Here is a 22,137-nt window from a genome sequence, read left to right as displayed (position 1 = left end):
TTTTTAGTTTGTTCCAACTATTGAGAAGCTCCTTATTTTTTCATGAAATCTGGACATTCTGTATGAGGCAGCCTTTTACTTGAGGATGAACATGAATCCTCTCTCCAACTGATTTATAACACATGCACACACACGAACACACATCCATTTAATTTTAAGGACCGTCAAATGTAGACCGACATAATCAATCTTACTTTCTTATAATAAAGCAGGTTCAGTTCTTATTGGGTTCTCTGGCTGTTGCCTCCGAGTTTGCTTACAAGGGTAAAAGGAAAGGTGCTTCAGGGAAGGAATATAAAGATGTCACCAGACAAGACCATGGCTGCAGCATAAACACTGACATGCTGAACTGCAGGGAACTTGGCCCCGCTCAGGACTGCTCACTCCATAGGCAACAGGCAAGCTTGGCCCATGGCTCTCCGCCCCTCAGTTCACATTTGATCTATCTGCTTGCAGTTCTGAATTCTCAGTGCTCAGGCCCCTCCTCTCCTGTGGGGGAGATGGCAGCTCCCAGCCTGCCACAGGGGCGCCCTCAAGAAAGGGTTGGTGCAGAGAGGCGGGGCTCCTCCCCAGGCCTCCCCCAGCACCCACCCGCTCTGGAATCAGCCTGGTGGTCTTTAAGAGAGATCCTCCCTGACTTCTCTGCCTCTCACATCTGCTCAGAATCCCAGTCTAGCTGACTGCTGGGGCAGGATGCGGGCCCCAGCACTGCTTCTGGTTGTCTTGGCTCCTGGTAAGTGTGTTGCCTGGATGCTGCTGGAATTTTTCTGTATGTTGTGGCAATGTGTGTGTGTGTGTGTGGGGGGGAGGTTGTAGTTGTGGGGAAGAGGGTCAGAAAAGAAATCAGTGCTTCCTCTTCCTCATTATTTCTTGTTGTTTTTCCCATTGCAGTCATGCAGGTATCTTCCAACTTGATGTTAATCACTAGAAAGACTGGGGAGACTGCTTCGTTCCTTTGTGATCTTACACAAGGGGCCACCTATATCCACTTGTACAAACATGAGGAAGGGATGGCCCCCCGACGCCTTTTATACTACGACAGCTACAACTCAAAGCCTGTGCTTGAATCAGGAATCAGTGGAACAAAATACCATGTCTATAAGAGCACAGGGAGTAGCTATACATTTACAATCGTAAATCTGCAAGCAAGTGATTCCGGCATATACTACTGTGCTATCTGGGATAAGCACATTGATTCAGACTTCCTGTACACTGCACTGGAAATTTTGCTTGTGGCTGAAAATCACAGCCCTGATATCAGCAGCTACTTCACTTCCTCCCCCAATTTCTTTTTACTCTAAACAAAGAAAAACCCTGAACTCAATGCCCATGAATCAAACTTTCTATTCCATGGTCACAGTCTATAGGCAAGCAGTCTGGCAGGCAGCATATTCTTAGCTTTCCCAGAAGCTGGTAGAGTTCATATGATTTTCTCTTTAAGACAGACAGAGAACCTAGGATTATCTGTGAGGGGAGATATTTAGGAGAGGAAAATGGAAAGGCTAGATAATACTGAACCATTCACCTGATGATTATCCAGAGAAAATGGCTGGGAATAGAGCATCTTTATTATCCAGGAGCATGAAGAATGAGAAATGATGGAATGAAAACTCAGACTTTTTGAACCTCAAGCTGGTATCCAATTTATCTTTTGGAAAAACTGATATTTCTCTTACATAATCAAAGAGGGCATGGCTGACGTAGTGAAAGTGTAGGGAAAGTGATTGTTTTAGATGGTGGTGGTTGGTGGTTTAGTGGCTAAGTCGTGTCCAACTCTTGAGACCCCTCGGACTGTAGCTTGCTAGGTTCCTCTGTCCACGGCAAGAATTCTCCAGGCAAGAACATTGGAGTGGGTTGCCATTTCCTTCTCCAGGGGATCTTCCAGACCCAGGAATTGAACCCAGGTCTCCTGCATTATTGCAGGTAGATTCTTTACCGACTGAGCTACGAGAGAAGCCCCGTTGTTGTGTTCTACTTATACCCTCTGTTGAAGTTCAGTCCACAGCCAGAACTGTCTAAAACAGGTAAAGCCAAAGCTTCTTTCTACCCCAACTCCCTACCATTAATAAGGCCATGTGCCAAACTAGATTGAGACTTATCAGATCATAATTTTCTCAATAATTAAAATTAAAGAACACTTTAGGTGAAAAATCTATGAATGGTATATATTTCAATTCAAAACTTATATAGCCAAGGATTGTGGCTGCCTTATTGGGCTAGGTTTAAGGAAGCAAAATTAATATTCAAATACAGAAACGTCAGCTCACGTGTATATGGTCTCTATGTATTGGTTCCTCCAAATCTGTACCAGTGTCTGAGCTTCTAGAACAGTGTTTCTCAAATTGTGGTCCATGTACCACCTGCATCAGAAGAACCTGAATTGAAATAAAAGTGCATGTTCTGGGTGACACTCAACACAGTGAATCAGAATGATGGAATGAAGGCTGAAATGTGCAATTTTGATAGGCTCCTCCTGACTCTTCTTCAAACTGATTTGCAGGCCTTGCTGCACTAGCGCAGGAGTGCCTACTAGCAGAGCGTTCATGGTCTTCTCCCCAACCCAGGGCCCCATCTGTCTGGTTGCGTCCTGGGTGCTGCTGCTCGCCAGGTCATCACATTTCTCCATCAGAATATCGCAATCAAATCAAAACAAAACAAAACACAGCCTCACACCGCAAGTCAAAGCTTCAGATCCTGCTTAGTTCAGTGACTGCAGACAGCAAGGAACTGGATAGTAAACGCACTGCCTTTAGCTTGCTCTACTGTATCAGCAACCACATACTGTAACCGTTTGCAGCTTTGGGAAAGCCTGAAGCATAAATATATTTTCATTTATACTTTTCCAATGGTGTTAAGACTGTTCTGCGCATTTGATTCCTTGATCCACTTTAGTTTGAATTTTTGGGGATGTGTGTAAAGTAACAATCTTAATGTGGAGATCCAATTTCTCCCCCAATTACTGACTAATGCATTATTATATCACAGTTTTTCTTGGCACTGTGTGATAACTACTTTTCCATGTACTCACAGAATCCTTATGATCTCTCCCTCAGTTTCCATTCTCTGTCTCTGTTTATACAGGTCAGTTTCTCTAAGGACGCAGCTAGCGGTAGAGACACTGTGTATGTACAAGAAACAAAAACACATGTAGGATAAGAAGTATGCCATACACAACCCAGGTGTGACTGAAGAAATCAGAGGAAATAAAAAATACTTGAAGACAATGAAAATGGGAAAACACCATAAAAAAAATCTGTGGTATACAGCAAAAGCTATTCTAAGAGAGAACTTTATAGTGATACAAGCCCACCTCAAGAGACAAGAAAAACCTCAAACAAACAGCCTAATCTTACACCTAAAAGGACTAGGAAAAAGAACAAATGAAACCAAAGGTAAATGAAAGAGAATAAAAATCAGAGCAAAGTAAAATAGAGACTAAAAACATCATAGAAAAGATCAATACATCAAGAGCTGGTTATTTGAAAAGACAAATTGGTAAACCTTTAGCCAAACTCATCAGGAAAAAAAAAAAAAGAGAGAGAGCGAGAACTCAAAGATACAAAATTAGACATGAAATTAGCAGAAGTTAACAGCTGATGCAACCAAAATACAAAGGGCAATAACTCATTACTATAAATAATTACTCAATACATGGCAAGAAAATAGACTGCCTAGAAGAAATGGATACATTCCTAGAAATGTTGTAAAAAGTACAAGTTCTCCAGCAAGAATATAAAAACAGGGGGAAAAAAGTCTCTTCAGCAAGTGGTGCTGGGAAAGCTGGACAGATGCTCATAAATCAATGAAGTTAGAACACACTCTCACACCATACACAAAAGGAAACTCATAATGGCTTAAAGATTTAAACATAAAACATTACCATAACTTTCCTAGAAGAAAGCACAGGCAAAACATTCTCTGACACAACTCATACCAATATTTTCTTAGGTCAGGCTCCGAAGGCAATAGAAATAAAAACAAAAATAAACAAATGGGACCTAGTCAAACTTAAAAGCTTTTTCACATCGAAATAAACCATAAAAAAAAGACAACCAATAGAATTGGAGAAATATTTATAAATGATGTGGCCAACAAGGGCTTAATTTCCAAAATATGTGAACAAATCATACAACAAAAACAAAAAGCAAACAACCTAGAGGCAAAGTGAGCTGAACACCTTAATAGACATTTCCCCAAAGAACATACAGATGGCCAGTAGGCACATGAAAAGATGCCCAACATCACTAATTATTAGAGAAATGCAAATCAAATCTACCACAAGGTGCAACTTCATACCAGCCAGAATGGCTATCATTAAAATGACTACAAATAACAAATGCTGGAAAGGGTGTGAAGAAAAGGGAATCTTAATACACTGTCAGTGGGAATGTAAATTAGTACAATCACTATGGAAAACAACATGGAGGTCTCTCAGAAAATTAAAAATAGAATTACCTATGACCTAGCAACCCCGCTCCAGGGCATATACCAGGACAAAACAGTCATTTGGATAGGTACATGCACCCCTCAGTTCACAGCAGCACTGTTCACAACAACCAGAACATGGGGACAGCCTGAATATCCACTGATGGATGAGTGGATAGGGAAGATGTGGTACCTGTCTACAATGGAATACTACTCAGCCATAAAGAGAACAAAACACTGCTGTTTGCAGCCACGTGGATACAGCTAGAGATTATCATATTCAGTGAAGTAAGTCAGAAAAAGGAAGACAAATACCATATGATATTACTTATATGTGGAATCTAAAATATGACACAGATAAATCTATCTGTGAAACAGAAACAGACAGATAGAGATCAGACTTGTGGTTGCCAACAGGGAGGAAGAGGAGAAGAGGGATGGACTAGGAATCTGGAGTTGGCAGGTGTAAACTATTACATTCAGAATGGATAAACCACAAGATCCTACTGTATTGCATAAGGAACTACATCTAATATCCTGGGGTGAATCATAATGGAAAACAATGTTGAAAAAAAGAACATACATATGTGTAAAACCGAGTCACTTTGCTATACAGCAGAGATTGGCACAAATTGTAAATCAACTACACTTCAATTAAAAATTAAAGAGAAAACATTCTCCAAATTTCTCCTTCTTAAAAATTAAACATTAAGTAAAGGTGTCTCCTGTCCACTTCGCATTCCAAGATTTTCTGCTGCAGGACTCAGTTAGTCCCCTGCTCATAGCTCAGTCGGTAAAGAACCTGCCTGCAATGCAGGAGACTCGGGTTTGCTTCCTAGGTCGGGAAGATCCCCTGGAGAAGGAAATGGCAACCCACTCCAGTATTCTTGCCTGCAGAATACTATGGACGGAGGAACCTCGTGTGCTACAGTCCATGGGGTCGCAAGAGTTGGACCCGACTGAGTCACCTTCATTCCTTGTTCTTTATAACTCACACTTTTAGATGCCTTTTAATGCAAACTTAACGTTTATGCTATCTGATAGAGTTATTTTTTCTTCCAACAGACAATTAATAGTTCATAAATAATTTTATGACTATCTATAATTTCCTTATAATTAAAAATGCCTTAATTATATTTTTATATTAACATATGCTTGGAGGATTTGCATTTTATTCATGTCACAGTATTCTTACTCCATTATTGTGTTATGTCAGTAACTTTGCGATAAGGGTTAAGAGCTGCTATGCCAAATTAGTTATTTAAAATCATTATTTTAATAAAAAATTTTTAAGTTATTTCATATTTAATTTTTATATCAATTTAAAACAAATATAACTAGCTCAGCCCCAATCTTTACAACAGGGAACAAAAAAATAAAATGTTACCTTAAGTATCATTGGAATTAGTCTATTTATACACATGATTTTAAGAAGAGTTTGCATGTTTATGACATTGAGCTTTTCCTTCATGAATATGGTATGTCTCTCCATTTATGCAGGTTTAATTTTATGCCCTTTAGTAAAACCTTTTACTCTTTCTTCTTACTGTTCTTAAATTTAATAAAGCATTAATTACATAACTCTTTAGTTAATCTTTTGCATTCTATTGCTTAAATCTTCCATGCATTTTGAAAAACAAGCAATTCCTAAAGCTCCCAAGAATTCTGCTCATGGTCTTGGAATAAGGAAAATCACAGGACAAGTTTTCAGAAAGGAGCTGAGGGGACATCACTCATGACTACAATAGATGCAAAGGGTACACGACAGCCCCAGGTACTAACAACTTAGAATTCTCAATTTTTTTGGTGGACATTCTGTGGATCATGAGATCTTATTTCCCCAACCAGAGATTGAGCCCAGTGAAAGCAGTAAAAGTGCAGAGTCCTAACCACTGTACTGCCAGGAAATTCCCATGAACTCTCAATTAAAAAAAAAATCTATCTAAATGTAATTGGCATCTGAATCTCTCATCCCCTCCCATTGTGTTGGGACTGCGACCTGAGCTCCTGTGAATGGACAGTTGCCCAACATGACCCTCTTACTTTCATCCTTGGGGCAGAGGAACTGATTACTCACGGGACTTAGACCATGAACAAGTGCCTCTGGAGTAGACATGGAGACAATAAGAGGCTGTCCTGTCTGGTCCTGGCAGATGGACAGCTCATCCGTGCTCAGAGGAGTACTCAGCTGCTCCCAGCAATTTCTTTCCCCTTGCCCCAAGATGAGTGGCTTGAAATTACAGAATATCCACGAAGAGACTTCTTTTGACTATCAGAGAAATGGATATTGTTTCAAGTTTTCGTTTAAAGACAGTATTATTTCAATGGAGAGAGAATTCTGCAAATTTCTTCCTTTATCCTGGGAAAAATAATATTAAAGAAGTCATCATAGCACTGATTTTCTCATTTCCCTTTCCCTTGGTAAAGAATTGTGCTGCCCAATGAATGGAGAGCTTTGTTCACATTTCTCAAGTACCTGTGTGATGGCTGATGGGGTATTTGCATTTTCAGTTACTGAAGGGTTTCCTCCTTTTAGTTATACATTCCCAAATCACTAAACAGCCCTGGGGTTTGTGAAAAGAGAATTGCCTTTCAACTGATGCAAACTCTGAGCAGTTTCAACAGAACTGAACACCTGCAAATAAAAAAAAAGTCTTCATTCTTTGAATACCATTCCTGGAAATTTAGAAAACCAGGTGGTTAACCACTTGGTGTCAGTGATGTCTTTTCCTGTTTTTATACTTTTCATCTTTCATCAATGTTTTCAGTGATTACTACTTCTTGGAAAGCAGATATTTGGGTCCATTTATCTGAGGAAAGTGGCTTCCCCAGTGGATCTGTGAGTCAGGAAGATTCCCTGGAGAGGAAATGGCAACCGACTCCAGTATTCTTCCCTGGGAAATCCCATGGAAGGCTACAGTCCAAGGGGTTGCAAAGGAGTTGGACACATTCAAGTGACTGAATAATAACAATAAATCTGAGGGAAATCTTATAAAACATTGGCTGCTGTGAAACCTATATCCAAGGACTTCCAAAAGAACTCAGATCAAACTGCCAGTATGAAGTTTTTTGACTTCTAGTCACTTTATAAAGGTAGGAAAAGGCTGGATTATTGTAGGAGCTTTTATCATTGTGACAGCTCGGGCTGGAAGAAGATATTTGGAGAAGGAGCTAACATCATAGTAACTCCTCCCGGTAAGTATCATTTTTCTGTTCTTACTGTAGTCATAAAATACTGATAGATGCTTTGTAGAAACAACTTGGGATCTCCCTGATCTGGCTGCCACGTTCTTGGTCTCAGCGTCTAAACCGTAGTTTTACAGCAATTGGTCGCTGTATATGGAAACTAAATCACCTTGTAAATGGTTTATTCTTGTCCCTGCTTGTAAGCAGTTGAAATTTGGGTTCTAGAAAACACACACAAAATAGACTCAGGCTCGATAGTGAAGTATTCTGAAGACCATGTCTGTCTTATTGCTTCGTTTATCTTTCTATATTCTAACATAAATCGCATATTATATCATCACATTGGTATGAGTTATTAGTTCACGTTCCTTTTCTTGTAGGCAGTCTATTAAGTGAGAAATGCTTTTCTTACTATCTCTTCTCTATATTTTGAGATAAAATACTGTGCTCCTGAATCTCCTGCAAAACCAATATTACTGATTTTCACCTCATCCCTGAGAGCCATGGAAGAAAATTCTTACAGTAAATGATTATACAAGATTGATAAACCTCACTTCCTATTACTCTAGCTTCTTAGAAGGAGGCTGAGATTATTTGAAACTTAAACTGTCTCATCTCTTGTGAAATTGTCTGGACATGGACCAGTTTGTGAGCTCAATGAGCCATTTCAGCTCCAAAGTTCACGGAAGTGTCTTCGTGGCTGGGCTTTCTCCTTTGCTCTTTCATTCTCTCAGCAAATATTTATTGAGGATCGTTTTTGTGCTGGGAGCTGCAGACAGACGATGGGTGAACAAGACATGGAGCTAGTCTCAACACCAAACAGCTTTTGTTCTAATGGAAAGGCATTCTAGATTCTGGCTTAATTGAGACCTGTCTTCTATGGTCCATGGCTGCAGAACAAGGGCGTCTTGGATTGTTGAGCTTGGTGTAATAGTTATTGCTTATAAAAAACATATCTTTTGTTTGATGGAAGATTTTGATGAAATGGCCTCAAACCATGCCATTAAAGAGAATTTTAATATTAGTCAATATTTACTGAAGGATAGATACCATGATATGTAGTTTCAATGTCTTATACTTTCCTCAGCAGTAATCCTTTCATTCCCATTTTAGAGATAAAGAAACTGAGGTTTAGAGAAGTTTAGTTACTTGCCTAAAGTCACATGACTAGCACTATGGCAAAGTTTGGGATCCAGTAGAGACTTGTCAAACTTAGAGGACTGGATCATTACGTGATATTTGAAACATTAAGTCATGTCTTTACATCCTGAATATGTACCCTTCTGTAGCCTGACCTGGATTCTGTAACTATTAGTAATAGCTCATACTTTGTATTGCTACTCACATGTGAAAACAATGCTCTTGCTTTCAATCATAGCACTGAAATGACGTCTCTTTCCCTCACAAAGATCATGTAAGTCACATGAATGTGCATTTATTAAACATTCAGAATATGTGTCAGTTCTATCTCAATCCAAAAAAAGTGAATTAAAAACAAAAAATAAGAAAGCAAGAAAAAAAAATGTAGTGGAATAGATACCCTACATTAACCGACTAAGCACACCAAAGTTGCAAATATGTTTTCCCACCGCAAAATTAGAAAAAAGAACTTCAATGAGGAAGTCTTTAGTAGGAAAATGAAGTAAAAAGGGGACATTGCCTTCAATATCCAGTTTATAAAATGGAAGAAATGGTCTTCAAACAAATATGTTTATCCTCCCAATGCATCAATGCAGTGGGCACCAAAATGTAATGTCATTCATGAATGGTGATCCTCAGCTGATAAGATGAGGCAGGCAATGAAGCGATCCAACTTAACAAAGGAGAATTTGAGTACCAGGCATCGGGCCATTTTGTGGTCATTTGTCATAAGGCCCATACCTGGAGCTGCAAGCTGAACTTTGGGCATGAACTGGATAGATTTTTTGAAGCTGAAATTTCTGGTAAAATCTTGAGATACCCAGAGATTGTGCTGTTGGGGAAAAGGCCATTTGTTGTGGACAGCAGAAGTGAAGTTCCATATACTGGCTGCATACATTAGGCTTTAGCCAATGTTCCCTTTGATTTTGTTCACCCTGGAAATGCAGCAAGTACGACAGAACAAATGACTGCCTATTAACTGGGTGTGTGAAAGGCTGTGATACAGGCTTGGAGAATCCCAGACATACCAAAACACAGAGGAATGCAAACAAGTCATCAGTTGCTATGGATCTACTTGTAAACCCCAGATCCTCAATTCCCATCAGATAGGCAAGATTTGCTCCCATGATATTGAAATGTCATGTTGGACCACACAATTATCACAAATAAAAATACTAATCATAATATCAATGATCATATAGTAATATTTACAGTGTCTTACATCTATATAATTTTTATTCAAATGACTTTTCAGATCTTGTTTCATTTTGAGCTCACCAAAACACTAATAAGGATGTTCACTTGACTTAACAGTAGCACTGTCATTTTCAAATAAATAAGGTACCCAGGGCATTAGTTTATTTGATTTGCTCAACCACAGAGCTTGTTAGGAGCAAAATGAACCAGGACCAGAAGCCTAGTGTCTTGAATTCGAAGTCATCATAGTTCTACTAGAATTTGGAGAAATCAGAGAAGCTAATTAGTCTAAAGTTTTTGATACAACTTGAATCACTGTGGAATAATTACATAAAAAACTTCAATGTTGGAGCAAAACTCATTGTCACAGGTAGGTATCAGAAGAATTTTTTTTTTTTTCAGGGAAATAGAAGGTAAGAAATAATTAAATAAGAATGCTATTTACCAAAAATGGGAATGTGGATGGGAATTAGATGTAGAGATTTGGGAGAGATTTTACAACAAATTCACATAGTAAAGGAGAGCATAGACAACACTGCACAAATATTAGAAAAGAATTTGGCTTCGTGTCTGTGTGGACTTCTAGAAAGGGCTCATGTATAATGTACATAATCATCATGAAAGTATTTGGCCCAGGGTTGAAGTTTGTCATTACAGGTAAGTTTTATGAGTTAACATGTCTCCCTTCCTGATGCTGAAGGGGTATTTCCAAAGAAAGTGGGCTTTGGAGTCAGGCTGACCGAGAACTTCAATCCGCCACTAACTACGGATGTGAACATGGAAGTTCTTCTCTGGACTCAGTCCCCTAATCTGTAAAATAGCATAACAGTATTATCCAGCAGGGGTTGTATGAGAATTAAATGAGACAGTGTGAGGAAGTATCTAGCACATTGTCTAATGCATCAGTATTCCTGTCTGGATAAGCCCGTGCACAGAGGAGCCAGGCAGGCTACAGTCCATGGGGTTGCAAAGAGCTGGACACGACTGAGCACTGTATGTTTTGTTGGCTAACACATCATACGTGTTGGATAGGTGTTTACTCTATTCAAATGTAAAGGGAAAATTGCATCCAAGAGGGAGAGTGTTAGTAGCCAAACTATTGATGAATTGAAATTCTTCAGAGGATGCAGCTGTACAATTAACAAATGGAAAGTTATCTTATGGTTCCCTCACACACATAAAATTGAATTTGAAGCTCTCTGTCTCTCTTTAGCAGACTTTGGTTTACATGGCAAGAAAAAAGGAGATTAAAATATGTTTATTTTTTATATGTCCTGTTGTTCTATGTGCTTTAAATCTTAATCCTTTAATTTCATTGATATCATTTCGAACAACATTTATTGGCTCTAAAATATATAACCAGGAAGCTTGGGCTTCATGCTCATATGTATCAGAAAAAAGCTTTAATTTATAAGGAAAATGATCAAGAAGTGAAGTCAATTAAATATGATAGAAATCTCATGAATTAAAAATTCTCATTTAAGTATGAAAGAGCTTCAGTTATTTAGTTTACAAAAGAAAAATGAGAGGGGAAAAAAAAGGGAAGACCTAAATCACTATCAACAAAGTATATGGTTGCAGAAATACATTGTCTCTTGCTTTTATAATGTGTAAAATACTACTTGTACTAAAAGCAAGATGTATAAAATTAAAATAGCACATCACAACCCAACGGTATTTACAACATGAGTGAAAAAATCAACCCTGTCTGCTTACTGATTTAGAAGAAAAACCAGGAACTTTGCTGCACAGGCAGAAGTTTCCAAGAATTTTCTTTTCTTCTCAGATGAGAAGTCCAATTTCTCCCTTCTTAAGAGATTTCCCCCTGAAGGACTTTCCCAGTGGTCCAGCGGTTAAGACTCCACCTTCCAATGCAGGTGCACAGGTTCGATCCCTTGTCAGGATATATGCTTTATGCAGCTGGTGAAAAAAAAAGAAAATAGTGGCAGTAAAGCAGTTCAGCAGCCTTAGGGGGCAAATTCAAATTATAGGGAAAACACCGAGAGCCAGAATAGTGTGTATTATTCCTCAAGCTAAAACTGCAGATGAAATTCCAAAATAAAATGTGCTTTTGGGGAACATTTTCTGAATTTGGAAAAATTCTAAGTAGATTACTTGATAAGTTTAGTATAAGAGCCTTTCTGAAAATACATTTTTTTTTACACGAAAGTATAGTTAATTTGCAATGTTAGGTTATTTTCAGGTGTACAGCAAAGTGACTCAGTTTTTGTGTGTGTGTGTATTATTTTTCAGATTCTTTTCCATTAAAGGTTATTACAAGATATTTAATATACTTCTCTGTTCTACATAGTAGGTTCTTATTGTTTATCTATTTTATATACAGTAGTGTGTATCTGCTAATCCCAAATTAGGAGTTTGGGATTAATAATACATTTTCAATACAAGTTTTGGAAATACTGTTATACAATCAAGGCACTATAAATAACATGCTGCTCTACTCCAAAATCTGGAGTGGTTCAGGAATAAAATTGAGAGGTCATATAAAATTAGAAATAAAGAGAATTTCATCACTTCAGAATTGGGCATGGGATCCACATCTGGAGCTCAAAGTTCAACTTCATAGTACACATGTCAAGTACACGTGGGTGTTGATTCCCATTCTCAAAAATAACTATATTGTTTTGTAAAACCAATAAATTTTCTCTGGGTATTTATTTTTATGGTTCATTCCGAAATCAGTTATATGAAGAGCGAGATTCCACAGAGTTGAAGAATAAGAGAATGCCTTATTTGGACAAGAGAGCATAAACTGCAAAGCACAGGACAGGAAAGGGAAGAAGTTTAGAAGCTAGCAAAGATTTTCACCAATACAGAAACCATCAGTTACCCAATTGCCCCCACCATCCCTATTCCCACCACCTGCCCATCCACTTCAAAACAGGCTCCAGTATTATAGAACAAAAGAGATTTTTGAAAAGATTAATTGGGGACTTCCCTGGCAGTCCAGCGATTGGGACTCCACATTTCCACTCTAGGAAGCATGGAATCAATCAGAGGAGACTGGCAGGCTATAGTCATTAAGTCACAAAGAGTCGGACACGACTGAAGCGACTTGGCATGCACACAAGATGCACCCCATCTCTGTATATGGAGAAAAACGGAAGGTCAAGTTATAATCCAGCTCTGCTACTTAACAGCGGTGACTTTGGGCAAGTTCCATGAAGTCTTGAACTTCTCTTGCCATTAAAAATAAAACAGTACTAAGCATCTAACCACGTACCGTGGATGAAAGGCCATAGTGAGCAGCAGCCTTTTGTTTTTTCACTACTCACTAGGTTTTTCTAAGCCACAACATGTGGGTGTTTCTTTAACCATTCTTTTTAATTACTATTCCATATTCCCCTACAGAGAGAAACCTTGCTGCAGACACTTCCCCCAAGCCCACTGTTTTTCTTCCTTCAATTGCCGAAATCAACCATGATAATGCTGGAACATATCTTTGTCTCCTGGAGAAATTTTTCCCTGATGTTATTACAGTCTCTTGGAGAGTAAAAAATGACAAAAGAGCTCTGCCATCCCAGGAGGGAAACACCATGAAGACCAAGGACACATACATGAAGCTCAGCTGGCTGACCGTGACTGAAAACTCTATGGATAAACAACATGTGTGTGTTGTCAAACACCAGAAAAATATAGGAGGAATTGATCAAGAGATTATTTTTCCTTCAATAAAAGAAGGTAAGTGAATATAAATGTAAATGTAACCTCCCAAAATACTGTTTTTCAAAGGCAATACCCACCTTTCCAGCTAGGTGTTAATGAAAAACAAACAAATATGTCTTGATAAAATGATGTTTCATTTAATGGTAGCTATCTCCCCAGAGTATTAAAATAGGATAGGCTTTGGAACATAGAAAAATGTTACTTCTCTCACCCTCAGTTTCATCTTCCAAAATATTAAGATCATATGAAGTTTAAGTGTTAGAGGTGTTGTATGGATTCAGTGAAACAACGTCTGTGAAAGCATCGAGCTACTTCGCACACAACAGGTCTTCACTGCTGGTGATCTTGGTTGGTCAGGAAATAACAACATTTATACATCTTTCAGGAATGTCCTTCAGCAGGCAAAGTCATTCTCAATTCAGTTCTCCTTTACAATTCCAAAGCAATGAGTTATTACATGACAAAATGGTGTTTGTGTAAGGGAGCCAAATTGCAGCTCAGCAAAGAGAATAATTTGACCACTGTGGTTTTTTAAGGTCTTAGGTTTTTGAAATTTGTATTTTACATACCACTATAAGATAAAATTTGTAATCAAAGATTGGGTGATGCTAAAGTGTACAAACTTACTCCCATTCTACATAATGAATGCATTTCTTGCTATTAGAAAAGGTCTTTCAAGATATTTTTATTGCAGCCCTAGCACATGCCAGGTCTGGAGGGATATACAGATGGACACTCTGGGGTGAATTACTGTCCACGAAGGATGTATTACAGTCAAGAGAACATACACTTTCCTTGATGACTTAGGGTCACTTGTGATCCAGGCATGATGTCTCAAAGCAGCCCCTGAGCAGATGCTGGACATGTCCATGCAGTGTGGACAGAGAGCTGGGAGGTGCCTTGGCCCTGGCAGTGGTCCTGTAACTAACTGGACTCACGATTGAATGTCCTGCATGTTCACCTAACAGACCAAAGGCCCCAAAGCGCCCCTCAGAAGGAATCCTTCTGTGCTTTTCCCTGTGGTTAGGAAACCTTTTTAAAGCAGTGGGAACCAAGCACATAAGATGTGCATAGATGTTTGCTGTGCACCAGTCCGAATTTCTGAAGTAAGTCTTTATCTTCTCTGATTCTGAGTCTATCCAGTGATCAAATCAGGTTTGAATACTTGTCTTGGTTTTGTCCTGGGACTGCAACGAAGAACAAATGAAATAACATCAGAGAAAACCCTTGTTTTCCAAAATAAGACATGGCTGCACTTATTTATACATTCATCATATCCATTTATATCCTCTCCTAATTAATTAATTTAACTAATTAAAAATAAAATTACAAAAAATAAAATAAATAAAATAAAATAAAATTACAAAAATAGCTCTAAATTTTAATTTTTATTCTAGTAGAAAAGAAGCAAATTTGCAGTTTAATATAATCATGGTTTTAAGTGTCCTACTTGAGGACACTGAAAGTACTAGATTTTAAATTTTCTTGTGATGAGAAAAAAATAAGTATAAAAGTTTCATTGTGACAGTTACCATATGAGATAGATATTCCAGTTCATAATGTGTTTTACCTGAACACAATTCTGAAACAAATGCATTCCAAGGGTTTCTAATGGCTGTAAAGCTAATGATGGCATTTCGGTTAATATTATTTTATAACAAATTTCCAATGCTGTTTCTTGAAATTGTTTTGTTTTTGATAAAAGCTAAGAATATAACATGAAGTGCATATCAATGAAATGACTTTACAGAGAAATAAATCTAATCTGGTCCTAGTTTTCAACCAACCTTCACTGAGAAAGAGAACTTATAATAAACACATGGAGATTATTATGAAACTTTGTTACTTGATTGTTTCTGCCTCAATCAATGCATGTTAATAAGAGGTTTGTTTCTCTTTTAGTGAACAGTCATTGTAAGGGAAAGAAGGAGGCTTTCAAGCACATTAAAGTCAGTTTCTGAGGATATTTTAACATGGGCTCCCCGGTAGCTCAGTTGGTAAAGAATCTGCCTGCAGTGTAGGAGACCTGGGTTCAATTCCTGGGTTGGGAAGATCCCCTGGAGAAGGAAATGACTACCTACTCCAGTATCCTTACCTGGAAAATCCCATGGACAGAGGAACCTGGTGGGCTGTAGTCCATGGGGTCATGAATAGCCAGGCACGACTGAGTGACTAACACTAACATCTAAACGTGACTACTAATATTTTCACTCTTTCGATTTACTTGAAAGTCTTTATACCTCAAATCAATTTTTCAGAGCTTACTGAACAAAGACCTCATTGAGGGCATAAAATGGCATATCAGAACCAAATCTGTATGAACAAGAACACATCCAGGAGAAAAAGGATAAATACAACAACCATTGTTTCCCCCATCCAATAATCCATTATCTTTTTTTAAAAAGATTTCTACTCGTATGACTGTCTTGTTTTGCTTTTTTTTTACATTATTTATCTCAGTTTCTATCGAGTCACAGAACTGCAAATGTGGTTTGGCCTGTTTTTCTATATCTGGATCTTTCTGTATCTGGAACTGCACTGAAATGTTGAGGTCTTATAATAAAAAAAGAAAGGTGATTGATAAGAATAATGAAGATGTCTGGAAAAGAAGATGCTTTTAGTGTCTACAGTAGTGGAATTATATTGTTTATAGGTTAATTTCTCTTTATTTCTGGGGCTTATTTTACAAACTACTTCCCACAGGCCCTGTCTCATTTAATCTCCCACGATGATCCTCTGAATGCTGGCTCTGCCATCACTGGTACCACTGGTACAACTCTCTGCCAGTCACTTTCCGTCTGATCCTTATTTCCTCTTTGTAACATGGAATCCTCCAAAATACACCCCACTCAGTGTCACTGGAGGATGAAAGAAGATAATACATGTGAAGTACTTAAGCAAGTTATAGTCACTCTCTGGCTATCAGCCTGATTAATACTGTTTTACTTATGCCCACAAACACCGCAAATGCAGAAAATCAGGGGATGTGCTTGATTTGGAAAAGTGTGGCTGCTTTCCTTTGCTTAGACAGGAAGTTTGCCTGAGCCAGACTCTTTCAACCGTGGGATTCCCTTGGTGCACTCTTGGATTGGATGAATAAGACTGGGTAGCATCTCTTCATCTCGGCCGTGGGTGCTGACCATGCAGAGTAGCCACTTGTTCTGATGATTTGTCTTTGCAACAGGTATTTCTCAAACACCTACTTTGTAGCAAACACAGTGCTAGGAGCTATGAATACAGAAGGAAGACAAGATGCCCTCGGGTATTAGCCTCCAGTTACGGTAAAAAGTAAAATGTAGCCTTCATGAACTTCAACATTTTCATGTGTAGAAAATCATATATGAATTAAAACTATGGATTACATAGAATCAGACCAACTATTTTTGTAATTGTAGGGCTCATGTTTTTAATTACTGTCTCTCTGTCAGCAGGTTTTATATGTGTATATATATACATACATATATTACACATTCATATATATTGCAACATACACACACGTATAAACATATGTGCATGCGTGTGAAGTCGCTTCAGTCGCGTCCAAATCTTTGCAACCCCATGGACTGTAGCCCACCAGGCTTCTCTGTCCATGGGATTCTCCAGGCAAGACTATCAGAGTGGGTTGCTGTGCCCTCCTCCAGGGGATCTTCCCGAGCCAGGCACCAAACCTCTGTCTCCTGTGACTCCTGCACGGCAGGTGGATTCTTTACTGCTGAAACATACTCACAGTATCAAGTAATGGGCACAGATAATTCATTAATACTTTTTCTCATTTCTCGTAGTTGTCGCCTCAGTTGTCACTACTACTGAGCCTCCAACTACTGAGCCTCCAAATGATTGTTTGACTGATGAAAGCAGTAAGTTTTGCACAGATTTGTCTTTATGTCATGCTTTCGTCTTTCTTTCTTCCTGATCTATTTACCTTTTGAACTTCTCTGTTTTAAAGTGGAGAAGACCAATTATCTGAAATGTGGGGCTCATCATAGTTATACTGATCATCTCTATTGTTACCTGTCAATAGACTATGTACACATATGTATGTATATATACACAGACACCAGATTATACATACATATGCACCCACTGTAAAATAATGGGTGTGCACAATCGATTAACACTTGTTCCTTTGCTTTTAGAAATTACCGGTACTGGTTCTAAAAAAGCTTGTCTGAAAGATGAAAGTGGTAAGTTTTGCTTATGTTTGCCTTTAAGACATCCTATAGCACTTTTTCCCCTCCTGATCAATTACCTTTCTGAAAAATGTTATTTATGTATTTTTAAATGTAACAAAGATGAATATTTTGAATGATGCAATTTAAACAACAAGCACAATTCAAAAAAAAATGATACCAAAAAAAAGGTACAATTCACAAAGAAAATAGACACCATAAACAGTTAGACACCTAACAACAAAGAAACAAAGATACCTAAAGCAAAAATCAGAAGAAATATAAGGGAAAAGAAAAAAACATATAATCATAATGAGACATATTAACATTTCTCTGAGAATATTTTATCAAGCACAGAAAAGATAAAAATGGTAGCATCTTGAATGATGTCATTAATAATTTAAATATAGTAGGTGTCTATTTATATTAATTTATATTAATCTTATATCCTATACAAATATATTTAACATTTTGTATCTCATATATTGTTATTAGATATCCATAGGCCATTTAGAAAAACTGACAAAAAGACAAACATTTCCAAATTTCTAAAAGTAGAATTTTTTTGTCAATCACTTATACACACATATTACTTTTGAAATTATTTTCTGTTATAGGTTATTACAAGATAGTGGATATAGTTCCTTGTGCTAAATAGTAAACATTTGTTTCTTGTTGCATATCTATTTTTTTTAATTAGAAATCTAGCATCTTATTCAAACTAAGTCAAACAAATGAAATCAAAATGTCATAATTCAGACTGGCTGGGCATATGAAACATATGCATGTAGGCACTCCCATTTACCATGTCACTCCGCTTGACCCCCCAGACTGTACGTAATTGTTTTGTATTGTTAAGTTAATCATGTTCCCATTATGGCTTGCAATTGTAATTATCTTTTAGTTTTTGTTTGGCTATTGATTGTGAAAACTGATACGCATCTTTCACTATTGTGGCTATGAAATGGCAACCCACTCCAGTGTTCTTGCCTGGAAATCCTATGGAAGGAGGAAACTGGCAGGCTATATAGTCCATGGGGTCACAAAGATTCAGACACGACTGAGTGACTAACACTAACATTAACTATCACTCACTTAATACTGTTGTATCATGACTGGTCAACAGAAAAATAATAGAATTCTATATCACCAAAACTACCATTTCATAGAAAAACCTGTAAACACTTTTTAAAATCCAGATGTGTATTAGAATTAACTTGGAATTTTTTGAAAAATACAAATGCCCAGGTATTGCTTATTTTTCGCCAGGGCTCCAGATATGTTTCTAATAAGAAATCGTGTTTAAAAACAACTGGACTATATGAGGATCTTTTATTTTATCTAGTTTGTTTCACTTTTTATATTTCATATCAGTGCTCCCATTTCATTTACTTTACTTTTTCCAATTTCTCCACCTCCTCTTTTTTTTTTTTGATGTTCTTTATCAAGCCTTTATCAAGCATAGTAGAAAAGTTATTGTATACTTATATATAAATAATATGTATAATATATATATTTTAGAAAGCATGAATTTTTACCTGGTCAACTATCACTTGAACTTCCTTGGCTAATGTTAAGAAAAAGTGAATTACTCCTGAAACTGTGGTGTTCATACATTTAATCAGAGTATTAACACAGAGTATCTGTGTTAGCAGATCTTCTATTATATATACATGCATATTAACACACACAGAGTTAGTCACATATGTGCCACTGTCTAATAATATATATGAATGATTGACAAGAAAATTGATTAATACCTGCTCTCCTTTCTTCTAGAAGTCACTCGTGATACTAATTCTACAAAGGCGTGTCAGGAAGGTGAAAGCAGTAAGTTTTGTCTTTGTTTGCCTTTGTGTCATGTTACAGCACTTTTTTTCCCTCTGGATAAATTTAACTTTTGAACTTCCTTGATTTAAGGTAGAAAAAACAAAATGTCTGGATATTGCAGAATAGACTGCATATTTTAAGTAAATCCATCATTCGTGAAGAGTCATCTTAACTCATTAAATGCTGGTTTTGGTGTAAGATGACTCTAAATGAGAGGATGCACTGATAGGCTTCAAATTATTTCAACAGTGGGCTTCACCCAGTTGTGTAGATTTTGTTTGTAATAATTGGAGAAAGTTGATATCAAGTTGCTTCTAGATTTTTTTTTACGTTTTAGCCCTTGCTGATAACTAATACGTGAACTGACACTTGCTGAGAGCTGGATGTACATAAGGTGGTGTGCTGTATCTTATGTGCATATTTTGTTTATTCATCATAACACTCCTGTGAGGTGGTGCAACATTTTCCCATACTTTTTCAGTGAGGGCCCTGAGCCAAAATTACTTAAATCCCTTATATCAAGCTACACAGCTAGATATGAGGGTTCAACAAAGGCCATCTGAATCCATGGTTCAGACACTCACTCAGTTCTCTATTCCATCTCTAAGATATAGAGCAAGAATCCTAAAACCAAGGCCCTGAGACAGGGTGGACCCATGGGCAGCATATAAGTGCATGAATTTCCAACTATCACAGACTGGACTTTAACGCCAGTTCTTTTATTATTAGTTGCACCAACGTGGGTACATTACTGCTATTTCTGGGCAATAGTACCCTCTTCTGCCAATAGGGAACAATTGCACCCAACTCAGTTATTAGAGAGATAAGGTCACCTATGTGGAATGTTTCCCATTGGGTATCCATTTAGCTGGCACAGGATCAGTACCAGTTGGGGCCCCTTCGCCCTACATGAAGGTTCCCAGTGAATTTAGAAGCACTGGCAATGGTGCTGCTGATCCCTCCTCCGTTCGCAGTGTCAGGGGGCCTGGAACTCAGCTAACATCTGACCTGACTCAGGGCCATGAGTTATGAGCACATCTGTCCCCTCCTGAGATCCTTTCCACACCACATACTAGTGATTCTCGAGTTCTGACTCCATGAAGGTAAAGCATAGAGAAGGGGAACTTATACAGGAAGAAACTCAGCCTTGTAGTCCACTGAGCAGCAAGTCAGGCCCAGTATCATTGTTAATTGCTTCTTGACATCATATATTTCTTGCAAAATTTCCAAGGAGAGTAAGTGCAATTATCCTATAACATCAAGGGCACAAGGTTAGATATCTAAGAAAGACAGGTGACTGAGGCATGAGCTCCTAAGGTTTCGGGGATTTTGGACTAACCACTCTCTTCCATTTTGTACAAAGTTCTCTTTACTAAAACCTTCCACCCACCTCACTGGGTCACAACCAGATTTCCCTGGTTGACCCCCTTCATAGGAATCTCTTTGGTGCACAACATGTAATGGCTCAGATGCTTCCACATCAGCAATTCAGCTTGCTGTTTATGCTTAACTTTGATGTCTGGGGTATTTCTTGCACATGGAAATGCAGGACTCCAGAGCAGCTAAGGACACCTTCTTCAGACTCGGGTTGCTGGGACTGAAATGTGATTTCTGGTGCTTTCTAAATGTGTGACACCAAGCAAATTATTTCTCTCTGTCCTCAGTTTACTGGTAAAAGGGGGTTGAAAGTGATAATCCCATAGGTTATTTGAAAACTTAAATAAGGTTAGAATTTTGCATGCAAAGCTCTCAGAATAAGTGTTTGACATGTGGTTAGGGGTTAACAAACATTACCTGTTATTATTACTCAGAGATGTGATGGGGCAAAAAATGCAAAATGCTATTTATCACAAATATTTTTCCCATTTGGACTCATTTTTTCAAAACACAACCCTGCTTTTTAATATGTTGGAAGGTTCTGTTGAATTTAGTTGAGGCTGTTGATCGACTTGAATTGTCAGCTAGATGCTGAGCTTTTCTGGTGGGGGTGGTGCTCACGGTGGTTGCACCCATTTTCTTTGGGTTTGATGCCACTTCTTTGCAGATCACCAGCATTAAAATCATTGTGACCACTTCCGTGAATATGTCCTCTGCTCTCAAAAAAACCCTTGACACTAACCAGAATGACTTCTCCTAGGTGCCCTGCAGCTGCAGCTCACGACCACCTCTGCCTATTACACCTACCTCTTACTCCTCCTCCTGAGCACAGGCTACTTTGTTGTCATCATTGCCTGTGTGTTTAGGAGAACCGGCGCCTGCTGTGACGGGAAGATCTCATGACGGGGGGTGGCTACCGAGAGGTCAACTTTCCTTCGCCATCTACAGTCCCAGAAATTCTCTGCTTGCCTTTTGGTTTGGGTTATCTCAGTTCAGATGTGTATTTATCTCTGATGTCATAATTGTCCCACCCCCAAGTCCTTTCAACTCCTGAGCACACACTGTGGGCAGCTCCCTGTCTCCTCCCTCAGCACCTCCACCCAGACCACAACCCTGACCCTCCCTGTCA

General features: G+C 38.2%; 1 gene segment (V, D, J or C); it reads left to right on the top strand.

Moving 5' to 3' along the window:
* The first annotated feature begins 693 nt into the window (after window positions 1-693).
* Window positions 694-21,911, top strand: LOC128046955 (T cell receptor gamma constant 2-like). The segment is given in 8 exon segments: window positions 694-733; window positions 892-1,207; window positions 7,547-7,620; window positions 13,318-13,647; window positions 17,415-17,489; window positions 17,769-17,816; window positions 19,581-19,631; window positions 21,769-21,911. Coding segments are annotated over 8 exon segments (1,077 nt in total).
* Window positions 21,912-22,137: the final 226 nt, after the last annotated feature.

This window comes from Budorcas taxicolor, chromosome 4 (assembly GCF_023091745.1).
Source record: "Budorcas taxicolor isolate Tak-1 chromosome 4, Takin1.1, whole genome shotgun sequence".
Taxonomy (NCBI): domain Eukaryota; kingdom Metazoa; phylum Chordata; class Mammalia; order Artiodactyla; family Bovidae; genus Budorcas; species Budorcas taxicolor.
This window is presented reverse-complemented; position numbering and strand designations above follow the sequence as displayed.